Source organism: Emys orbicularis, chromosome 1 (genome assembly GCF_028017835.1).
Source record: "Emys orbicularis isolate rEmyOrb1 chromosome 1, rEmyOrb1.hap1, whole genome shotgun sequence".
In the NCBI taxonomy this organism is placed as follows: Eukaryota; Metazoa; Chordata; order Testudines; family Emydidae; genus Emys; species Emys orbicularis.
Genome location: NC_088683.1, coordinates 93,545,395 through 93,569,407, shown reverse-complemented (window position 1 = coordinate 93,569,407; position 24,013 = coordinate 93,545,395). Strand labels below are relative to the sequence as shown.

At 41.5% G+C, this 24,013-nt stretch overlaps 1 protein-coding gene across 1 annotated transcript in view; it reads left to right on the top strand.

The window, feature by feature from the left end:
- The window catches only part of GUCY2C (guanylate cyclase 2C), a 61,783-nt gene extending 38,388 nt beyond the window's left edge, over positions 1-23,395 (top strand). Inside the window, exons 17-27 of the mRNA XM_065413956.1 lie at positions 1,154-1,286; positions 5,047-5,184; positions 8,938-9,026; positions 10,314-10,405; positions 12,672-12,830; positions 17,513-17,705; positions 18,234-18,408; positions 19,480-19,578; positions 20,331-20,425; positions 20,930-21,006; positions 23,221-23,395. Of these exons, the coding sequence (XP_065270028.1) occupies positions 1,154-1,286; positions 5,047-5,184; positions 8,938-9,026; positions 10,314-10,405; positions 12,672-12,830; positions 17,513-17,705; positions 18,234-18,408; positions 19,480-19,578; positions 20,331-20,425; positions 20,930-21,006; positions 23,221-23,395 (1,425 nt within the window). The remainder of the gene's footprint in view (positions 1-1,153; positions 1,287-5,046; positions 5,185-8,937; positions 9,027-10,313; positions 10,406-12,671; positions 12,831-17,512; positions 17,706-18,233; positions 18,409-19,479; positions 19,579-20,330; positions 20,426-20,929; positions 21,007-23,220) is intronic.
- Positions 23,396-24,013: the final 618 nt, after the last annotated feature.

Sequence of the window (24,013 nt, the reverse complement as noted above, 5' to 3'; positions counted from 1 at the left end):
CTAGCCTCCTCAGCATACAGATTGCATTTTACATATCAAAGGGCCGGAAGAGAGAGGTGTAGAAGGAAAAACAACTATTAGGAGACTGTAAATAGGTGTAAATTGTACACCGCCTACTTAAATTTACACCTACCTACCAGTTGTTTCTCCTGCTACATCGCTCTTCTAGCTCCTTGACATACCAGATATGCCATCTTTGACGGTCCTAGACTAAGTGGGCCAAATTCAGAAGTGATGAATAAAGGGGTGCAAATTACATGTCTGCAAGTATGTGTGTCAGAGAAAGAGTTCAGGAAGCCGGAGTCTAAAATCATCTGAATTAGCATAACCTGCATGCTGAGGGAACTGGAAGATTCACCTCTGAAGTTAGCCCACAGACTGCAGGTATTATGTATTGACTAGTGTATATAGATTCAAAAATTGTAAGATCAGAAAGGACCTTTATGATCATCTAACCTGGCCTCCTGCATTACATAGGCCATAGAATGTCTTCCGGTAATCTCTGCATTGATCCTTCAGCTGCCCTCTGCTTCGGAGAATCAGATCTGCCCAAGTGCTGCTGATTACAAGTTCCACTTGTAGATTGATGTCTACAGAAAGGATACAATCCTAATACTTTTGTCAGTTAATGGGGATTTTTCATTTTTCATTCTTTACAAAATAAAAAACTGGAACATTTCCCCAGCCACATTTTTAGGGTTGTAAAATACTTATACAAAACTGTAACCTTTACTAAAAACACCATAAAAGCAGTTGTTGCAAATTCAATGAACTTCACTTGGAGGAAATAAATTTCCCAAACGCAGCAGATCTAGCACTGTCAAGAAGCACATCACAGTATCAGACAGTGGTAGTTGGAAAGAAGGATAGTCTGGTTAAGGCACTGGCCTGGAACTCTAGAGACCTAGCTTCATTTCTGAGCTCTACCACAGACATCTAATTTGACCTTGGAAAATCCCCTCTGGTAAATTAATTCTCTACCTCATAGGGGTGTAGTGAGGATAAAATTCTTTAATAATTGTGACATGCTCAGATACTATGCTGATGAGGGCCATGTAAGTACTTAGATATATTTTATGATGAACCTTCACATTCTTACTAATGTTGGTAGCAATCAAGTCACATACAGTCTCTCTCTCTCTTTTTCTCACAGGGAATGTCCTACCTGCACTCAAGCAAAACTGAGGTCCATGGCCGCCTCAAGTCCACAAACTGTGTAGTGGACAGTCGCATGGTGGTGAAGATCACTGATTTTGGCTGCAATTCCATTCTTCCTCCAAGGAAAGGTATGCAAAAATAGTCCCAATCCCAATTCTTCTCATCTCCTTCCCAGCCCTGGAATAAGATTGTGGGACTATTAGGCCAAACTACAGCATGTGGGGAAATAGGTTTAAGTGAAAGCAATATGTATGTTTCTATGCAGAAGTAAACTTACTGATTTGTCTAACACATACTCACTATAATGTTGTGGAAAGTTAGATTTTCTTAGTCCACTGAGACTTTTTAATGTTTACTCTCTAAAAAGCTACATGATATCCCGTGATCTATTATGCATTAGATATACTGAATACAGAGAAATGAATGCATGACATTCAATACAACTTTATTTTGTATCGCATCTTTCATACAAACTGTGTCTGAAAACATTTTACTGAGTTAAATAATACAGTCACAGAGAGAAGTTATGGCAGAAGGAAAAAGTAAGCAAGTAGTAAAAAGAAGAGAGGAAAGAGATATATTTTCAACTGATATTTGAAAAGCATGGGGAGTTTGTGAGAGGGCAAGACAGGAAGGTTGTTCAGATGGCAGGAACTGCAGGGAAAAGGCTCTCTCTGACAGCATGTGGCAGGGCGGCCCCAGCTAAAGTGTCCCCCTGTGGCAGACTGCAGCACAACTAGTTCAGCTACCTCAGTTTCTCCTGGTCCAGCCATACAAAAAACAACACAGTCTCTCTCAATGTCAAATTCAAAAGCCCACCTGTGGGCACAATGTATTCATGTACACATTCTGTAATCTGCATAACCCTCATGATAAAACCATTCTCTCCAAATCCAAAGATACAGCAGGTATAAACAAAACAGTTTTTCATGCCCTCTTCAGTGATGTCATTTCCAGGTCACCCACCCAAGGGTCAGTCACCACTCTGTTCACAGTTCCTTTGCCCTTGTTCCAGGGCCCACTCTCCAGGCCATATGCTGGAGAGTTATCAGAGTTGCTTTTCTCCCACAACTCTAGTACCAGAGCCTTCCAAGTCAGGTCTTCCTCAAGAGAGCTCACTGCAGTGTTCTACTTCCCAGGCCTTCCTGCCTGTGAGTCCTATCCTGCTTAAGGAACATCTCTCCAGATTCAACCCTCTTGGTTTTGGGCTCGGCTTCCTGCAGCCCTCCATTCAGGCCGGTACAAGAGGGCTCCCCGCAGTGTTCCAGTTCCCCAGGCCTCTTTGCTTGTGAGTCCTACCCCTGCTCCTGGGATCCACACTCCAGCATCAGCCCTCTTGTTTCATTCTCAGCTTTCCCTGACCAAGTTGATTTTTCCTCTTTGCCCTGGGGCTTTTGCATGAGCTTTCCTGCAACTTGGCAGGGCTCCCTAGCTCTAGCTGGGGCTCACTAACAACTTTCTTCAACTTCAGGTCTTCCCAACAGCCCTCGGTACCAGCTCCCATCACCATCTTTTCCCCCACCCTCCCAATCTCTTGTAGCTCTCTCCCAGTAACTCTTGCCAGCTCTCCTCTGCTCCTCTCTGTCTCCAACAACTCTCCTCTGCTGCTCCTATCTGTTTCTTGGTCTCTCCTTGCTTTCTCAGGCAGCTCTCACCTCCCTTTCTCTCTTTCCCTAGAGCCTCGCTGCCCCCTCTGAAACCCAACATGGAGGCAGCTGATCAGTTACAGTGCACTGGACCCTGCTCCTTCTCAAAGGAGACAGTCAGGGCCGCAGAGAGCGGGTTCGGGCCCCAGTGAAAATTTTTTTTCGGGCCCCCCCAGCAAGGGCGGACTGGCTAAACAGGGCTGATGAGGGGGGGGGGAAGCCAGGGAAGCCAGGCACCAGGCCCCCTTCAGGACCGCCGGACCCCGATAATTTGTACCAGCTTTCCCCCCTCTCGTCGGCCCTGGAGACAGTCACTCTGACACACCAACAGCGATGAGATTGTGTGACAGGGCAGAAAAGAGGTGAGGTACACCATGGTATCATTGATCACAAAACAGTGGAGTGTCTGCATGAAATATCACAATATCTTGTGATGTACTATGATGTAATTCAAACGTTAACATGTCATTTTACATAAATTTACATAATTTTTACATTTTAAAATAATTCTCTAAAGAGATCCTTAATATATTATATTGCTTAGATGGAGTTCCTGTAAATTATAGCTTTCACTGTTTTTATCATCACCTTTTTTCTATTTCTGCTAATCATCATGGGGTATTTCTGTATAAATAAGCATTCCTCTCTTCTCCCCACCTATCTTCTCATCCCACTTGATTTTTGAGTGAAGATATAAACCTGAAATTGTGACACTGGAATCATTTGTATGATTACCAGCTGGAATGTCATAAACACATATTGTATCATCTCTGTGATATGGAGACAGAAGAGAACCTGGGGCTGGAATGACAAGAGAAAGTTCTTAGATTCACACACAAACATTTGCAGTAATAGAGGTAGGAATATGGAACATTAGTGGCTAGGAAAAGTGCACTGAATGTAAATGTTACACTCCTCCCGCTCAGGGTTTTCTCATTGTCACATTTCATATTTATATTCATTTTATTGAAATAATTGGCAACAAAAATGATTAGGGGGATGGAACGTCTTCCATATGAGGAGCGATTAATAAGACTGGGACTTTTCAGCTTGGAAAGGAGATGACTAAGGGGGGGATATGATAGAGATCTATAAAATCATGACTGGTGTGGAGAATGTAAATAAGGAAGTGTTATTTACTCCTCCTCATAACACAAGAACTAGGGATCACCAAACGAAATTAATAGGCAGCTGGTTTAAAACAAAAAAAAGGAAGGATTTTTTCACACAACACACAGTCAACCTATGGAACTCCTTGCCAGAGGATGTTGTGAAGGCCAAGACTATAATAGGGTTTAAAAAAGAACTAGATAAGTTCATGGAGGATAGGTCCATCAATGGCTATGAGCCAGGATGGGCAGGGATGGTGTCCCTAGTCTCTGTTTGTCAGAAGCTGAAAATGGGTGACAGGGGATGGATCACTTGATGATTACCTATTCTGTTCATTCCCTCTGGGGCATCTGTCATTGGCCACTGTCGGAAGACAGGATACTCGGCTAGATGGACCTTTGGTCTGACCCAGTATGGGCGTTCTTATGTTCTTATTTTTATATTAGTAACAGGTTTCTCTTCTTTCTCTGGTAGCTCAGGGGGAAATATTGTTACAAGCAAACTGAGAATTATTGGTTGTTAGAATTCATCCCTTGAAACAAAGTTATTTCATCATAACAGGGTGGTATTTGCATTATGACTGCTGTGTTGCAGCTAAGAGAATGATTTTGCTTTACATTATGATACAATAACAACATGTCATGATAGGTTGGCACAACAGAATAATACCACAATGTCTAGATATCATGGTGACTGGTGTACAAGAAATACACATGTATGTTGTTATCTAGCCACAGATGTTATGACACAATGATGTTGTCAGCCTCAAAAACATTTGGGGATTATTTTCATAGGTTCATGGAATTTAAGGCCAGCAAGGACCTTATGACCATCCAATCTGACCTTCTGCACAACACAGGCCATAGAACCTCACCCAGTAATTCCTCCATCTAGCTCAACAACTTGTGTTTGAACCTAAGCATATCTGGTAGTCAGTTATCCAGTGTGTATTGAAGTCGGCCCTTCCACACAATAGCTGAACAAATATCTAAACAATACCAAGCTTTAGTGGGGATGGGCGTAACAATAGTAAAAAGATAAAATTAAAACAATATGAAGGGGGTGAGGTTCTGAAGAAGCTCACACAAATCAGTTTCATCTCTCTCTGTATCTACCACTTCTGGCTGCTCAGATCTGTGGACAGCTCCTGAACACCTTCGTCATGCTGATGTGTCTCAGAAAGGTGATGTGTACAGCTATGGAATCATTGCACAGGAGATCATCTTGCGCAGGGAGACCTTCTACACTAACTTCTGCCGGGACCATAAAGGTAAAAGACTTAAAACCCACATCTATCTTATGCTACAACCGTAGCATTTGGATGTTGTGGCTCTGACTGTCACATTTTCCACAACTTTTAGTGAAAAACACTGTCTCTGTTAAGTACTTGAGCTGCTACTTTTCTCACTGGACAATGAATGAAGAGTCTAATAGTAATGACACCTGGGAGTAATAGCTGTGATTTTTTAAAATAAGTGTTGTATTGTTTTTCCTTCCCTCCTTCCACCTTGCAACATTACATATTCCAACGTGTCACAGTTCAGTAATACCAAACATCAACAACAAACCCACATGGACACCAAAAGGGCAAAAGAAACCCAATGACATGAAATAAGAGTGGTTGGCATTTATAGGTGAGCTAGTTAGGCATTCACTACGGCATTTCGCAGATCTCACCAATAATGTTTCAAGAGAAGAAAATTTTCTTCTCCTCCACTGCATCCATGAAACCACATTTCATGGTACTGTTCGAAATAGTTGACAGCCTGGTAAATTCTGGTTTCCTTGGCTCAGAAACCTAATCAGATCTTTTGTGCTGCAGGGAATTTTCCACATATTTCAGGGAGAAGATTAATTATATTTGCACCAAACTGGCTGCTATTTTAGAGAGCAGATCCATGCCTTTAGGGCATTCTAGGAAGTTTTGCTACGGAGGTTATGGAGTCACTGGGTAAACATCAGCTTGTCATTTTTGAGTTGTGGACCCATACCTCTCATTGCTAGTAAAAGCAACCAGGGAGGTATTGAATCCTTTGATCCAGAAGATGGTTAGTCCCAGACCATGTGGATACAGTTAAGACTTCTATGCCCATATTTTTGTCAGGTAACTGGAGTTTTAGGCATGAATTTTGTATACATTGTGTAAATGATGAAACAGTAAGTCTATGCAACTACTAAAGCAGAACTCCATTAAAGTTCTGTTGAGGCCAGCTGGGGCTTCATCTTCAGTGGAAATTAAAAGCAACATTTTCAAAACTGCCTCAGTGACGTAAACTTAAGTCCTAGGGGGCTTCTTAGTCACTTAGGCAGTTCTGAAAATTTTAACTTTAGTCCAGTTTTCATCTGATTGTGGACAATGCATGACCCTTCCTCATATTATGAACACAACTTTTAGGTCTCTATCTGCTTGATTTGTAAAAGACTTTGCCAAAAGCTTTGTAGGCCAGTGAGATAATTGTGTTAGGTTTACATGGATAGAAGGCTATGCTAATAAAAGACCCACAATGGACAAACTTAACTATGAAGCTTCTTGTTTGCAGATATCAAAGAAGTTTCTTTTATTGGGAAGCCAACATTGTATTGTTCCTGAAATGGACAAATTTTGTTTATATGATGTAAAATCCAATAATGCCACAACACCAGAATCCATCTATCATTATAAATTAGAATAACCACATGTATGTAAGAGTTTAGAATTCCCCAGACTGCATATTGATAACGAGTTCAGACACCTCTTCTACCACTGAGTCATCCTGCCAAACCCTCCCTGTGTTCGTTTAAACACGTAGTACAGCAGCACCTTAGCCTCCCTATTAGCTCTTTCCCTCTAAACATGTTAGAATTTCTGGGGTAACCTCAGCATGCTCCCTGCCCAGACACGTAATGTTTATACTCTGGGAAACACAGCCTTTCAAATTGCTAACTCAATACAAATGAACATCTGAGAAAGCTCATTTTGGGGGGAGGGGACATTTCAGATTTACTTTTGGGTCTCTGTTTGCCTAAAAAACAAACAAGCAAATCACCACCAATTTTTGAAAGTTTACAGTGCTCTACTTACTTAGAAGATAGGGAATCATTAGCTAAACATACTATATTCACGGCATATTGGTCATCTTTATAACCCTGTCTGCCCAAGAGCATACTGTGTGTCAAATGATGCCTGGTTCTGTGTGGGAGTACAATTGGGAGCAGAAAGTATAAGAAGTCTTATTCCTCCTTGTGCAGGGGGTAGGCACAATCCCAGTGAACACAAGGATTTGATAAGTGTAGTGTCACTACTGGCAAAGGACTCCCCAAAATGGGTGGAGAGGGGAAAGGGATATACTCTCCCTTCCCTACTTCAGCCAGCAGGGCTTGCTGCATGTGAGGGTGAGAGAGCAAGTTGCACTCTTTCAAAAGGTGATTCAGTGGCCATGTTCTTCCTGCTGTGCTGAAGGCACGATGCCAGCTCAGGCACAATGTTCCTGGGTCCTCACTGCCCGCCACCCCCACTTCGCTAGTGGCGCTAGGGTCACAATCTGTCTCTGTGTTGACTTTGACCTATGTTTTATCATGAAGCTTCACCATTTTAGAAAAGTTTTGTCCATTCCAAATCACTTTAGTGTTTCCATCCTGTAGGCTTAGACCAACTTACTGACAGCTTTCTCAGCATCATGGGATGCAATCCATGCCTCTTGCTAGAGCTGGCTCACAGGTGACAGGACATTTAATAGTCTCCTAATATTAGTAGTGGCTAAATCTACTGGGCCTGAAGCTTCTTTGGCCATTCTGGATTCACCGAGTAACTTTTTTTAAATCGGTGGGCCAATCTTTTGTTAAAATTTTAAAGTTTCTCTTTAGCAATGATATTACAGCCACACTCCATGGAGCTTTTCCCTTTATTTTTAGTATTAGGGATATATGGGTGGTTGATGTAACAGGTTCTGATATTGATCCTGATTTCAGAAGTTGGTTAAATAAGTTTAGCATACATTCAGACAGCTGAGAGGTTAGGTTTTATAGTATTCTGCCAAGAATCAGTGGGGATTGGGACTCACTATTAGGAAGGTTTTCAAAGCCCTCAACAGTTCCTCTTTTATAAATGTTTGGCCTAATTCGTTAGCTAGGATCAGAGAGAGGACAGGTAACAAATGAAGAATTTTTGAAATACGCTTGAGTCATATTCTGCCTCTGAAATGAAGCATCTAGATACTATGATGATTGGCATGCTGTAAATACGATAGATAGATAGATAGATAGATAGATAGATAGATAGATAGATAGATAGATAGATGGACCAGTAATAGGCAAAAAATCCCCCTGCTGTATGTGTAGAATCATTTGTGATATCTCTTACAGAAGCCCTTTACATGGTTGGGTTAGCAGAACATTCATTATTGCAAGTTAGGAAGCAAGCTAATAGTTTGTTGATGTCACAGTATGAATGAGTTTTGAAAACATGACCTGGATTCTGACATGTTCAAGAGTCAGAGAGTTTTGGTAGGATGGGACAGTGTCTTCTTGCTTATGGGTACAAATAAGGCAACAAACTGCTATGTTTCAAAATTATACTCATATATATTAATGCTTTGATTTTTAAAGGGGCCGAGCATCTGCAGCTTCAATTGCCTTTGTGAGATTGTGCTCTGCATTTCTGAAAATCAGGCCATAATATCCTAATGGGCTTCTCACATTGCCTTTTACTATGGCTACACCCCATCCTGAGAAAGGCACTAATATGGCTACTGCCCACTTGGGAAGTTGTCATGTCTATGTCTGTCATGCCCAATACATGCACATGTACATTCCTGTTCCTTTCATTTCTCAGGTGGCTTCAAGTCACTCTGGTCTGGCCTTGAGCCTTATAATTAGAACCCCGCCTCCCCCAAAGTTCAGATCAGATAAAAAAACATGGGTGTCCAGAGCCATGCTTTTGCTTTGGGCCCATCTCTATTTAGAAAACTACCTTGGCATACTGAACTCACCCAGAAATGCACTGCCACTTTGTTGTTTAAATATTGCCCTTTTTTTTTTTCATTAGAGAAACTTTACAGAGTGGAGAGTGGCAAAGGAGTTAGACCCTTCCGCCCAGACCTGATCCTAGAGACTGCAGGAGAAGGGGAGCTGGAAGTAAGCCTACACTAAAGGAAAAGAGGAAATGCTTCTAGCCAGGCCAGAGATGGCTGGTGTGGGAGGATGAAGGCTATACATACTGTATGTTCCAATGCTGTGGCCTTTCAGGAAGAAAAAATGTCCCATAATTAACATCAGTGCAGTGAAATGTAATTCACTGGACTTCTTTCCTCCTCACTCCAGTGCCCACAGCACAGCATTTCCTTCTTCTGCACCTGGTGGCTTCCAACAACTACAACATGTGTTAATGGTGACTCTTTCTGAATTCACATGGTGTCAAGTGGGAGGCGTTTGCCAATCCACTGGAAAAGAAAAAAAAGCAAATAAATCAAAGGATATTTTCCCCACTTTTAGAATTTTTTTTTTAATTGCATTAATTTTTTGATGTGACATATGGGACAAAGAAGACCCCTTTTTCATTTTAAGGAACACATGTATGTTTAGTATGGCACAGTATCTGTTTGTCTTGACCAGATGCATCATGGGGAGGGTGTTTTACCTTTGTCTGAAGCATCAGCTATTAGCCAGTTCTGCAGGTGGGATAACTTGGCTAAGTGTTTAATCATCTGACTCTACATGACAAGAGCCCAGATACTGGACTTCATTAATGGATCGTCTGATCCAGTGTGGCAAATCCTATATTCTTAAGTGGAGTGATTTATGGGGTCTATGTAACTATTTGGGAAAGGGCTACTCTTATCTTTTGACAACACTTTCAAACAGTTGTACAGTATTCATTTCTATATTACAGTAGTATGTCTTTAAAAATGTTGATATTATTAATCATTAAGATTAATAATAATCATTAAGCACTAGAGTGGATATCTCAGAGGACTGGTAACAGCATGACTTTTTATCTCTGAGTCACCAGTTCCAGCCAGGACCCAAGCTCAGGGAATTGGGGATGGAATTACTAAGGCTTTCACTTCTAGGTCAATAATTACAGTCTGGTACCAGGTTGGGGGATTGGATCCTTTCACTTGCCTTTCATTTATGGACCACTGATTCAAATTCTGTTCAGGTTGGTAGTCATTACTGAATGTCAGTATCATCTGGCTGCTGACCAGTGGCTAACGTGAAGTGAGTGTTGCTGTAAGGTGCCTATAGTGAATTCCCTGGTCACAGATTCATAACAATTGGTCACATTTTAATAAGTTACTGGCCAAGAGGGATGGGAGAGGAATTCCATATTGACTAGTGAACAGATCCTGGTCTTGCTGTTTAACCCTATTACCATTCTTTGCAACTACTCACCTGAATTTCCCCGGGGTTGTACATTCTCAGGTGTGTATGCTTGTAAAAAGTTGCTGGGAGGAAGATCCAGAGAAAAGGCCTGACTTTAAGAAAATTGAGAGCACTCTGGCTAAAATATTCAGGTAAGCACTGTGTTCCAAACTCCCAGCTACTTGGAAGCTGATAGTTATAGGTGTGTATTCTGATGCAACATGACTCAATCAGTGGAAAAACAGAGCTCACTGACTGGGGCAGGTGTGGGTGTGTGAGAGAGATGATCACCCAGAGCCCAAATTATTACATTGTGTAAATAGGGACTACCCAAGTGTCCGATAATGGGTCATGATGTCCAGGTTTCAGGAAATTACTGCAGTTGGATATTCTGGGGATGAGATGATTAAAAAGTTTAGGTCACTTGTTTTGGTGATATTAATGGATTCAGATGACCACAAAGTGAGGTGATTGAAAAGATCAGGTTACCCAGAGTAAGGTAATTATAGGGTTTGAGTGAAATGAGTTCCCTGTCATACTTTTTCTAATCTAGTTATTTAAAAGTCCCAAGCAATGGGTTTTCAGCCACTTCCCTTCAGAGACTGTTTCACAACTTTTAAACCTATCCCCATAAGTCTGTCCCACCAGCCACATGCTTATATTTTTGTTGCTCTTCTCTGAACTTCTTCCAGATTGTCATTATTGTTCTGATAATGTGGTGTCCGTAACTGAACACAACATTCCAGATGAGGTCACACCAAAGAAGTGCAGAAAAATAGTTAGATTCACCTCCAGGGGCATGGAGGAACACACAATTCATGCCCAACAACTGCAGCGGCAGCTGCATTAGAAGGGGGCTTACCCCAGGGGAGGGCAGTTGGTTCCACTGCCACCTTAACATGGATGTTTTGCTTGGGGAAAAGGCAGTTTCCATCAGAATCCAAATTATTGGATCTTCCAGTCATCTTGGCCCCATCCATTTCATAGGCTGCATCTGCTAGCTCAGGACCCCAAGTGAAGCAGAGATTATGACTGGCTTGTGCTATATCATCTCTGCTTCTGGCAGATGGTCCATTGATGGGAGTCTTCAGTCCAGGTCCCACCAGTGGAAACCAGCAGATCTCAATGAGTGAATGTGACCCACAGCCTGTTACTTCCCCGTTTGGTGATAAGATGCCATTGCAAAGGCAGCCCAAAATTGCATTGGCTTTTTGGTGCTATATCCCACTGCAAATTCATATCTAATTTGCTGCCTCTTATCACCTCTAGCTCCTTCTCAGGATTCTTGCTTTCCATGGTACTCTCTCCCATTGAATATTTGTGTCTCCGGTTATTTTAAGTGACCTGAAACTGTGGAGATTAGCAGGGCCAGGAGAACTGGGGCTCAGAAAATTAGCAAGACAGGGTGACCTGAGTGGGCCTCAGGCCTTTATGCCTTAAGAATAAGACCTTTGCTAAGAGGTGAAATTATGAGCTTTGAGCAATTTCCATTCTAACTGCAAGTGTCAAGGCTCCTTCCCCACTCTGAACTTTAGGGTACAGATGTGGAGGCCTGCATGAAAACTTCTAAGCTTAACTACCAGCTTAGATCTGGTCCGCTGCCACCACTCCCAATGTGCTAATTCCCTTCCCTGGGTAGCCTTGAGAGACTCTTCACCAATTCCCTGGTGAATACAGATCCAAACCCCTTGGATCTTAAAACAAGGAGAAATTAACCATCCCCCCTCCTCTCTCCCACCAACTCCTGATGGATCAAGATCCAACCCCCTTGGATCTAAAAAACAGGGAAAATCAATCAGGTTCTTAAAAAGAAGGCTTTTAATTTAAAGAAAAAGGTAAAAAATCATCTCTGTAAAATCAGGATGGAAAATAACTTTACAGGGTAATCAAACTTGAAGAGCCCAGAGGACCCCCCTCTAGCCTTAGGTTCAAAGTTACAGCAAACAGAGGTAAACACCCTAGTAAAAGGTACATTTACAAGTTGAGAAAACAAAGATAAAACTACCACGCCTTGCCTGGCTGTACTTACAAGTTTGAAATATGAGAGACTTGTTCAGAAAGATTTGGAGAGCCTGGATTGATGTCTGGTCCCTCTTAGTCTCAAGAGCGAACTCTCCCCAAAAACAAAGAGCACAAACAAAAGCCTTCCCCCCACCAAGATTTGAAAGTATCTTGTCCCCTTATTGGTCCTTTGGGTCAGGTGTCAGCCAGGTTACCTGAGCTTCTTAACCCTTTACAGGTAAAAGGATTTTGGAGTCTCTGGCCAGGAGGGATTTTATAGTATTGTACACAGGAGGGCTGTTACCCTTCCCTTTATAGTTATGACAGCAAGGAAGCCACACTCTGAAATAACCTTCTGTATTTGCCCTTGTCCTGCCAATGTGCTTTCTTCATCCTTTTCCCAACCACTGTTTCCAGTAACTACCATAGTCAGACCAATGAAAACTACATGGATACCTTGATCCGGCGTCTGCAGCTGTATTCCCGGAACCTAGAGCATCTGGTAGAGGAGAGGACGGAGCTATACAAGGCAGAAAGGGACAGAGCGGACAGGCTTAACTTCATGCTGCTCCCACGGTGAGTGTTGACCAGCAGGGGTTTCCATGCAGTAGGAAGCGTTCAGTATTGACTGTGAGGCCCACTGGTGTGTAATGCATCAGAATCATTGTGGGAGGCTCCAACCACAGTGAGCATGAAGGCGTGAATAATATTTGCTCCACAGAATAAATTGTAACAGTTCACAGTGCTTGCCTCCAGAGATCCAGGTCAGACAAAATAGGCTAAATTATTCTGTGAGTTATAACAAGTGACTAAAAGCAGAAATTGGCCCATTTTCATTCTTTTTTGCCTATGATTGGCATTATCACCTTTCAAATGAGCTGTAGAACTTAGGTCCTGAACTTGTAAGGTGATTAAAGATTCCATGTCTTTACCATTTAGCCTTTACTGACTGTTAACCCACATTAGGACACTCCTCTCCTCTTGAGGTGATAGATTTGGTTTGGTTCTGCAGGGCTCTGATTGAAAATGCTGTTTTGCCAGCAGACCATAATATTCATGGCTTGGTTGAACTTTATAATGATTTTTTCGTCCACAGCTATTAATACAGTTTCCCCAACATGCTCTTTCATACACTTTTTTCATCTCCTACGCTGTCATGGTTTACAGATGACTTGCAAGAGGGGAGCAAGTGGGGTGACTGCTAGAGCACTTCAGGAGGAAGTTTTGTGCTAATTAAACTAACTGGAACATTAAGAACTTTTACAGTTTTATGATGCCATGGCTGTGCAGGAGGCAAAGAAAGATTTGTTTGTGGAAAGCTAGCTGAGAGCTAGCTGGCTGAAGCATCATATACATAAGATTGAAGTTGAGGTTGAGTGGGTTGAGGGAAACTATCAAAAGAATTTGCAAAGATTATATCAGATCCCCAGATGGAGGGACAGCCATTTATGGAAAATGTTGGTAATATGGGTGTTTTGTTAGACTGATGACTGCTCCAGGGTGCTTTGCTAGAAGCTATAGCCAAGAGTCTTGTATCTGGTGAGATGAATGGGACAGTTTCTTTCAGATGCAAGCAGACCTCACCACCATTGTTCATGCTTCTGTCACTTTCAGCCTAGACTACTCTAATGAGCCATACAGGGAGCTACATCTTGATATCACTTGGAAACTGAAGCTGGTGCAGAATGCAGTTGCCTGCTTAGTGAGTGGAATTTCACATTAAGAGCACATAATGCTGGTGCTCTGGGATCTGCACTGGCTGCCTGTTGGTATCCAAGTGGAGTTGAAGGGTTGGGTTTCACCTATAAAGTACTAAATAGTTTGGGACTTGGTTGCCCATGAGACCACCTCTCTCCCTAAACTGTACTGCTGCAATTGTGGTCAACAGAACACCTTGTTACAGAAGAAATGGGGCTGTCAACAGGTCATTCTCTGTGAAGCCTGATCTGCTCTGGATCATGCTTCTCACCTGGTCTGCCAGATCAGCTAACTTTCCAGAGAAGCTATGTCACAGCTTGCCAGGAGCAAGGCATCTTGTGCCGTATGCCTTTGCTAGATGAGTAACAGTGAGTTGAAATTAATTTAAAGAAATGACCACCTGGGCTTTTAAACTCTCAATAAAAATGAAGAGTTTGTTGCATGCTTAAACTGAAGGTGAGGTCAAATTGTGAGCCCCTGACCTGGTCATGGATGGTTTGGGTTAACACTGGGGAGCTGCTCTCCTGCCCCAGCTTCCCCCCATGCTCACTCTTAGCAGAAGCAGACAGGCAAGTCTGATTGCCTACTGCCTCCACAGGGCTCTTCTAGCTGCTGAAGAATCAAGTCTTATTGGTTCTGCCAGTACCAGAGCCTGAGTGGCTTCTCTAAGCCGTGCTCAGAGATCTGCACTCATGGCCCCTCTTTCCCAGGTGACACTCTGCCTTTGGGCAGATTTGTCAGGGTGTTGATGCATCCAGCACAGGGGCAGGGAAGGCCTGGTATACCCCATCACATGCTACAAGGTCCATTTGTAGCTGAGGTGGATGGAAAAAGTGAGAGCAATGTAATTTATGCTTGTATTTGATATTGCGATTTTAATTTGTTGTGAGGACACAGTAGTGGATGAAATAATCCTTATACCCACAGTGTGTAAAGTGCTTTGGGATCCTCCAATATGAATGACTCTAGAGAAACCTAAAATTATTATCATAAAAGTCGTCTACCATTTTGAAAGTTCTCACTTGCAGTTTATTTAAAGATATTCGCTCTCTTTTAAAAGATGGAGGTTATCCTAACACTGATCCTGTATTTCTTTGAATCAGAGAATCAAAGGCTGCTTCCACCTCTCCTCTGTTCTATTTCCCCCATTCACCCAGCTCAGCAGATGGTAAATTTGCAGGGCTCCCAGTTCCCTCTGCACTCTACTCTTTCTGATTCCCCATACAGGAACTTTGGGGAAAATGTATAGCAGAGAGGGAAAATGTGACATTGTTTGCACAGACAGAGATTCAAAGTTTCAACAGAGTTTGTCAGCTACCTAGGAACTGCTCTGACCGGCCAGTGCCCAGGAAGTCCCTGTCTAAGGCCCCAATTCAGCGTATCACTTAAGCACATTGTTAAAGTTAAAATTATTTGCTAAATCAGAGCCTTAACTAGGAAGTACCTGCAGAGGCTCAAAACCCCCCAGATCTGATCTAAAATTAAAATACTGCTTAATGATTTAAAAGATGGGAGAAAAAAATCCAGGCTTGGTCTACACTTAAAAATTAGGTTGACACAGATACATCAGTCAGGGGTGGTGAAAAAGCACCCCCCTGACCGACATAGCTATAGTGACCTAATCCTCAGTGTTGACACAGCTATGTTGATGGAAGAATACCATTGTTTAGGGAACTGGTATTCCTACACCAACAGAAAATCCCCTTCAGTTGGTGGAGGCTGCATCTACGCTACAGGGTTATGCCGGCATAGCTATGGCTATTTAACTATGCCGGTATAGTCTCCGTAGTGTAGTCCTATCCCAATTTCTTATCTGTAAAGTGTTGTTGAGTGGAGAAGGGTGGTATTGTGGCAAGCCCTTTCTGATTCACCTGTAGTTAAGATTTGTAACTGAAGTATTTAAATTTGTCTTGCAATAGATGAGCACTTTCTAGCTTATGCATTTCTCAGCATGACCAATAAAATAACTGATCTATTTGAATGCTAATGATGTTTAAGAGGGTTGTTTGCCTAGAACTGGCCAAACCAGTCCTCCTCAGTATATCTAGGTGTCACATCTGAAAGACTTACAGGAGGATGCTAGAGGGAGACCTGTAGGTGCCATGTGCGAACAGAGGGCTAAACAACCTGGAGATAATTTGAAACATCATGAATTCCCAGACTTCATGTAATCATTATACATGATGATGGCCATACAGACAAACTGATTGAAAAGCTAGCTTGAGGATGGAATGAGGTCCTTAGGAATACAGTGAACAATCATTTCACAAAATGAATTTAACACCTATTTTTAAGATGACTTTTCAGTTAATTAGGTGACATAATCAGTGAATTTTGAATGTAATGTTTACATATCTTTAGCTCCTTTCATCCTGAAGGATCCTGAAGTTTTTTACAAGCTTTACAAATGATATATATGGGAATCAATTCACCTTCTACAGATATACAGCCACCTCTGTGGTGGCATACAGCAACAGTTTCAACAGCAAACAACAACACTAAGGTCTTGTCTACATAGGGAATTTAGTGTGGAGTAAACTAGGGTGTGAATTTAAAGCACACTCTCTATTTTGCTCCCCGTGTAGACACTCTTATTTTGCACTAAAATGGTCTTTGTGTACTTTAGCTTAATACACTTCCAAAGCCCTAGGATGTGAAGAATGACAGACTGCCATTGACAACTGAAACAGGAGTGGGAATTCAGGGAGGCAGAATGTAATTAACCAACGTGGAATTTGGCCAGGACACCAAGCCAAATACCTCCAGTCTTGTCAAGAACAAGATGTACAGAGAAAGTGTATGTGTGCAAAAGGACATTGAAAACTGGATTCAACTTCCAAAGCTGTCAGATGCTCACCAGACAGATTGGAACTAAGTAGAAAGAAGTATGGCTATGTCTACACAGCCCCACAGTTTGCACTATGAGGGTGTGAATTGAAGCACACTCTACTGTGTTCTGCTGTAACTTCTCCATATGGATGCTGCAGGCGTGAACTAACTACTTCACATTAACATAGTCCTCTTTAAACAGGACTAAATTAGTACAAACTAGGTACCTTTTAGATTGCACCCACAGGATCTACACAGGGGAGTTATAGCATAGCACACAAGTGTGTGCTGCAATTCACACCTCGATAGTCAAAACTGTGGGGCCATGTAGACAAGCCCTGTGTCTCCTTGGCTTTAGTGTGCACAATTCCAAGCTAGAGACTTGAAAGCAAGTCTTGGAAGGAGACTGCCTGCCTGATCCAGTCTTGTCTCTGGATTTTCTATTATTATGTATAGGGATGCATAGCGTTTTACAAAAAATAAGAAAAGTCTCTTCCCCAAGGAGTTTACAATCTAAATAAGAGCTCATAATCTAGAAGGCTCTTGTAGCCAGAAATGCTAGCGTGTCTGACTTTCCAAGTGCCTATTGAACTCATCACCAGAATGTTGGTTTGTTTACTTATCAAACCTCTATTTCTGGAACACTTACTGCTGTCAGGTCTAGGAGGCTGAGTTGTCCTCTAAAGCAGAAGGTATATTTATCTCCATTTCCCTTCCACCTTTCTTCACAGGCCAGTGGTAAAATCTTTGAAGGAAACTGGGCGGGTAGAGCCAGAGCTGTTTGAAGCAGTCACCATCTACTTCAGCGACATTGTCGGCTTCACCACGCTATGCCAATACAGCACCCCCATGGAAGTGGTAGACATGCTCAATGACATCTATAAGAACTTTGACCACATTCTCGACCATCATGATGTTTACAAGGTGAACAGAGCCTCACTTACACTTAAATAATAATCAGGGTACATAAAACATCACAGACAGAGTAATTGGGAATAGAATTTGGTAACAAAGGCTCAAAACCAGTATGCTAAGTAAAGACAAATGAGAGGTACAGGCCAAGATTACGTCTCTCTAATGTGCTTCACATAGCTCTCTGTAAATGGTTTTTGATACCAAGTGGTCACAGATTCATTACCTAGAATGCTGTGTACTGAGCACTTCACTACCAGAAAGATGTCATCTAATTGGAAGGAATTTGGCAACCCTTCACTTTCAAAGAAGAGATCAACAAGATGACTCTAAGAGGCCTTTTCCATCTGCAATTTATATAGGGTGACCAGATGTCCCAATTTTATAGGGACAGTCTCGGTTTTGGGGGCTTTTTCTTATATAGGCTCCTATTACCCCCCACCCCCTGTCCCGATTTTTCACACTTGCTGTCTGGTCACCCTAAATTTATATGCATCTTCCAATAACTGGGAATGGTAACTGTTAATCATGTTTCTACAGGTGGAGACCATTGGTGATGCGTACATGGTAGTGAGTGGCTTACCAAAGAGAAACGGCAACCGCCACGCAGTGGACATCTCTATGATGGCACTGGATATCCTTAGTTTCATGGGATCCTTTGAATTACGACATCTTCCAGGCCTGCCTGTTTGGATTCGCATAGGGATTCACTCTGGTATGGGGGCATGGCATCTGAACATGAATGACATAGCTATTCTATCTAGATCAAAAAGAAAACAATGGTTAAAAGTGCTCATGCTTCATTATTCATAAATTGATTCTCTGTGAGGACTGTGGTATAGCATGACACACAACTGGCCAGAAGCACTGTCAGTCGCCTTCCTCGAAAGCATCAGGTATAAAAGACCATTGTTGGAGGAAGGGCAGTGGACTTAAATACACCATTGGCTTGCTCCCATACTATTTAACAACCCCATCTCTGTGAGGTTGGTAGCTGAGCAAACCAACCTCTGTAGTTCCTTATGAGATTGAGCTGGTGACATTATACCCACCTGAGTCCTTAGAGACCTTTCCTCCCCCACTGAAAAGCAGGCCTACATTAAATGCTTTTGAGGCAAATGTTCTCACCAGGCCCACTTGAGAATCAATTTTTGATTTACTTTATTAGCGTGGCATTGTGGATAATTCAAAGAACCCAAGTACTTGGGGAAACTTTATCTTTTTATTTTTGCTTGTTTCAGTACTCTGTTGTTTATGTCCATCACCAGAGAAGGAATATAACAATTCATTTATTTGGGAAGGCCCTAAAGATATCACCAGAAACTTCTCCATAATTAAGTTAATTCTTTCCATCCCCTGCTTCCAGAGCTGACACTTAGGAATTATGCTAATACTTCTGCATTTTTGTCTGTACAGAAATATATTCAAATAGTACTTTTAATATATTTAATACATTTAATATATTTTACAAGCTGAACAGAGACAGGCCTGGACTACACTTGGATGTGAGACCTCCAGACACTGTACAAAGTGATGTAGATAGTGCTTTCAGTCAGTGATGACCCCAATGCCCCTGCTCTGCTACTAGAAGTGCCATCTTCCAGATGAGACCACTCACCCACCCAAGGACACTAACAGATAACACCCATAGTTCTGTTGGCATCACGCTAATTCCTAAGTTTCAGTTTCTTTCTGGCATGTCTGAGACCTCAAGGGCTTCTCTGAATCCCCATGGAATAACAGCCTCTCTGTCTTCCTCTTTCCCTGCCCTGTCCTCTGCTTTCAGGTCCATGTGCTGCTGGTGTGGTTGGGATTAAGATGCCTCGTTATTGTTTATTTGGAGACACAGTTAACACAGCTTCAAGGATGGAATCCACAGGTTTACGTAAGAATTGAAGCTCACCTCTCTGTGTAATCTGGCAGTAGGCTAGTTGTGCGCTCAAATCTAGAGTTCCTTCTCCAGCCAAGAACAACTTTATCATCAAAGCGTAGACGTTTAAAGATAGAAGATCAAATTGTCCATTCCTCCACTCCACCCTGGAAAATGCAGGCCTATTCCTAGTTCTTGCTTCCTAGTTGATGAAGGGGGTAGGTGCCTGGTTGGCTCAGTTCCTGTGGAACTGGTGATTTTAATGCTGCTGAGATTTAATTTAATTGTATTTATTATATAATTGATTATGTTTGGGCGCCTGGTGACTTGGATAGGCATCGTTATTATATTAAATATAAATAAATAAATATCCCACAATCTAATAGTTTTGCAACTAGGAATGTTTCCTGAGAGCCAGCCTAAATTTTCTTCCCTTTGCTCAGTTTCTTCCCATTGCTTCCCCTTCGTGATATTTACCCCTCCCCCACAAATACTGTTATCACTTCTATCCTGAGGCATTGGTTGGTCCAGCTATAATTATTTAGTTGTTTTAGTCTTTCCTCATATATAATGCTATGTGATGGAGTAGTTATTTTTGGGTTCAACAATATATGGGTAGCTTTAATGTCATTTGCTCACAGAATGAGTCCTAAGACATCAATGACAATTAGATATACCTCTGCCATAGCACAGGTTTTCACAGAAAATGAACAAGTTCATGCATTGTTTCCGAATCAAACATTTGTTGCTTGTTTGTTTATTTTTAGCTTTACGGATTCATGTAAGTGGGTCTACTATCGCCATCCTGAAGAGGACAGACTGCCATTTCCAGTATAAAGTGAGAGGAAAGACTTACCTGAAGGTAACATATACCATGCCTACAAACACACAGGAATGAAACTTATCTAAAGGTATCATACACCTGAGATGTTCACCTATCTTAGACAAACAGCAGGAGACAAAGAGAGACGTATCTGTTGGTAATACAGCCACAGGGTGATGAAGACACCCCTCTAGAGATAATATAGCCATTGAAAAAGCATTTGAGGCATAAGTCAAGGCAAAACAGATGTCCGGGAAGTACTGTAGGTAAAACATATAATTGGTAATAAAAATGTGGAGAGGAGGCAGTGGTGAATGGGCCTGGTGGGAGAGGCCTATTAATTTGCTCACCTTTGCTTTGTTACATTTATTTGTTTCAGTTTATAAAATTTGATAGGTGCCCATCCTATGCTCTGGGTGCCTGTTACATACAGTAAGCAAAGATAATACATCCATCATATAATACAGTATAACAAAGCATATAAATCATAAATTGTGCCTATCTAATCCCTAAATTGTGCTTCTTTTTTCTCTGACATATTAGGGCAAAGGAACTGAGATTACCTACTGGCTGACGGGGGTGAAGGACCAGCAGTATAATCTCCCAACACCTCCTTCTGTGTAAGATGTTCTTTATTTGTGGGAAGGGAGAAAGAAGCTCTCAGGCCTTGCACTTCAGCCTTCACCAAAAGTGCTGAAGTGCACTTCTCCCCTCAGAATTTTTAACTTACTATACTTTTTGGTATTTCTTGGGCACACGTCAAGGACACAGCAGTGTATGTGTATATGAACACATGCAAGTATACATAATAGCATTAGTTCTGGGATTGCTAATAGTCTTACATACTTTACTGGATCAGGGCCTTGGATGGGAGATATTCAAGGAAAACTCACCTGAAAGGGGTGTTGATTTAGTAGGTGCAGGTTCAGATTGGGGAAAAAAAGAGTGGTGATACCCTCCCAAGCTTTACCCAGTCCAAGCTCCAATCACTTGTAACACTAAAATGAGATGCCAATCACAATAAAATGTGCAGATTATGTAATTTCCCTTCTTTTTTCTTGTATGATTTGATCAATAGTGAAACAGTTAATAACATTAACATTAAACTGTCATCACTAAGCTTCAGACTCTATACCAAAATGAGATGAACGAGAACAGTTCACACCTCTTAGTTACCATTTTAGGTTGTTTGCAGACTTAGTCACCTCTTTGTTTACATTGGGTTCTCATTTTGAAGATTACCTTCACAGGCATAAGGTCTAGAGACTTAATTTTTAAAAACTTCTGAACAAAACTTCAGTTTTTGGAGCATAAGACAGGAGTTACCAGGAAAAAATACTAGGTTGATGTCCTGGTTTAATCAGAGCCACGTAGGTAACAGTCTTCCTTTTGAATTAACACTGAGTCAGTTTCCGAAGTAAAGGGGTGTGGTGACAATGAAGTGCTGCCTTTCAGAAGTGACATAAAACTGAGTTCCTGACCACTTGTGGTAATTTAAGATGTACTTTGCTTAATACAAAGGGCATTAGTTCCGGTGACATGATCAAATTCAAGTCTGGCTGATTACATTTTTCCAAATAGTTTCAGTGAGATATGGAGTTCTTCTTCACTTCCTCTCCTAACCCGTTGTGTAGTGTTGCTGTGTACTATTTACGCAGCTGTTGTGATCCACCTCAGAAGTGACTGGGTTTCAATACAGATTGAAGTAATTCCTTTACATACTGTATATGGTAGTTTGTAAATTAGCAATTTAAGATCTCTGATTAGCTATGTCATTTAAATCAACTGGTATTGTTTTTGTTCCCTTTTTGGGGAACAGGTGAATGTTTGTACAACAAATCTCTCAAGAGTGCATGGGATTTTAAACTATCCAGAAAACTTGATGCTCTCTGGTCTGGAAAGACCCTAACAAAAATTACCTCTTACCCCCTGAGAGAAGGGCAGTCTCTTCTGCTTTAGGTAGATATGAATGAATGGGCAGAGTGTTGAACTTGTGCAATGGGACATGACCTAATTCTCAAAACTTTTGCAATAAAAATAATAATTAATAGTATCTTACATTTATTTAGTGCCTTTCACCCCAAAAGATCCCATCTGTGGGCTTAGGAAGTGATATTACTGGCCTACTTTCTTCAGTACATTTCTTTTCTAACTAGGCACTTTTTTTAACCTAAAGAAATTTTTAAAAGAGCAATAGAGAGAATCGTCTTTAGGGTTTTGGCACTCCCTCTGAAGGTGTGTTTGAAGGTGTCCCTCAGACCCTACCCATTGCTATCTGTGATGTTTATGTCTTCACTCTGTGATCTGGCACCAGTCTGATATATATGTGGGAATTTTTTAATTGTTCTGCATGGGACATACCTGTGAAAATCATATATGTCCCATGAATTTCTGGCAGAATGGCAATTCTAAGAAAACTGCCACTATTTTGAGAGACACCTGCAGCTGAATATTACAGGTACTTGAAACTGGGTCTGGTCATAGAGTCAGAGCCATAGTCCATTTCAACTGGGTTTGTGAATCCAGTTCAGGTTTTTCTTCTCTTCATTCCAAGTGATTTCACAGACTCTACAGGTGGGAGATTGTGATGCTAAAGCAAACTTCTTTGGCAGAGACAGTAACCCATATTGTCAGGAACAGTCACAAGTAGATCCTGAACTGGATTTCTATGTCCACTTGGAATTGAGTCTGCTCACAATCTATCTCATTAGTATTTTTGAGGGCTTCTGGAAAGATGGTAGGATAGAATTGTCTAAAAATGGCTTGTGAACTGAGGATCCTAGTTACCTGTACTGCATGAGTCACTGAAATCTTTCCTCTCCTGCTATTTCCAGGGAGAATCAGCAGCGGTTGCAAGATGACTTAGCAGGGATGATAACAGAGTCTCTGGAGAAAAGGCAATCTGAAGGGGTCCTGGTGCGTGAGCCTTCCCGGGTGGCCAGCTACCGAAAAGGCACCCTAGAGTACCTGCAGTTGGCCACCACAGAAAACTACAGCACCTATCTGTAAAACTGGATATCTAGTGTGACATAAAAACCATGAACAGACTTTGGAAGATACTACACAGAGGCTGGAGACTGGCACTCTGGGGGAAAAAACAAGACTGTTCTCTCTTTGGGAAATGTCTCTACCACTTGGCTTTTTAATCAGTGAATCAGATAGACCCTTTGCTGTAGTGCCAAAATGTAGTTGCCTCCATGCTTGCTGCATCTTCCCAATCACCTGATTGCTTAACCCAGGCACATCCACCCTGATTTGGGGAAAGAGAAAATATCCATTTGAGACTGAAAGATATTGTCTAATATTTTTTAAATGTGATCAGCTGTTCAATGACCCATTTCCCAAAGTCTTCTCTGTAGAGTCTTAATTTATCAGGATTTTAAACTTAGTGTTTAACTTGTAATTTTTTATTTGAAAAAAAGTGCATTTATATATTTTGGAAAATATTTAAAATGTATGTAGCTATGGACCTGGATATTTTGCAATATTGTTTCTTTTGTAATTTCCCCACTGTATATTCTCAAGTGTTTTATTTAGTCAAATTAATCTAGCTCAAAAAATGGTACCTCCACTGTTTCTCTAGGGATCTTAGTCCAAAGTTTCGATGGTTTCTGAAGCATATCTGAA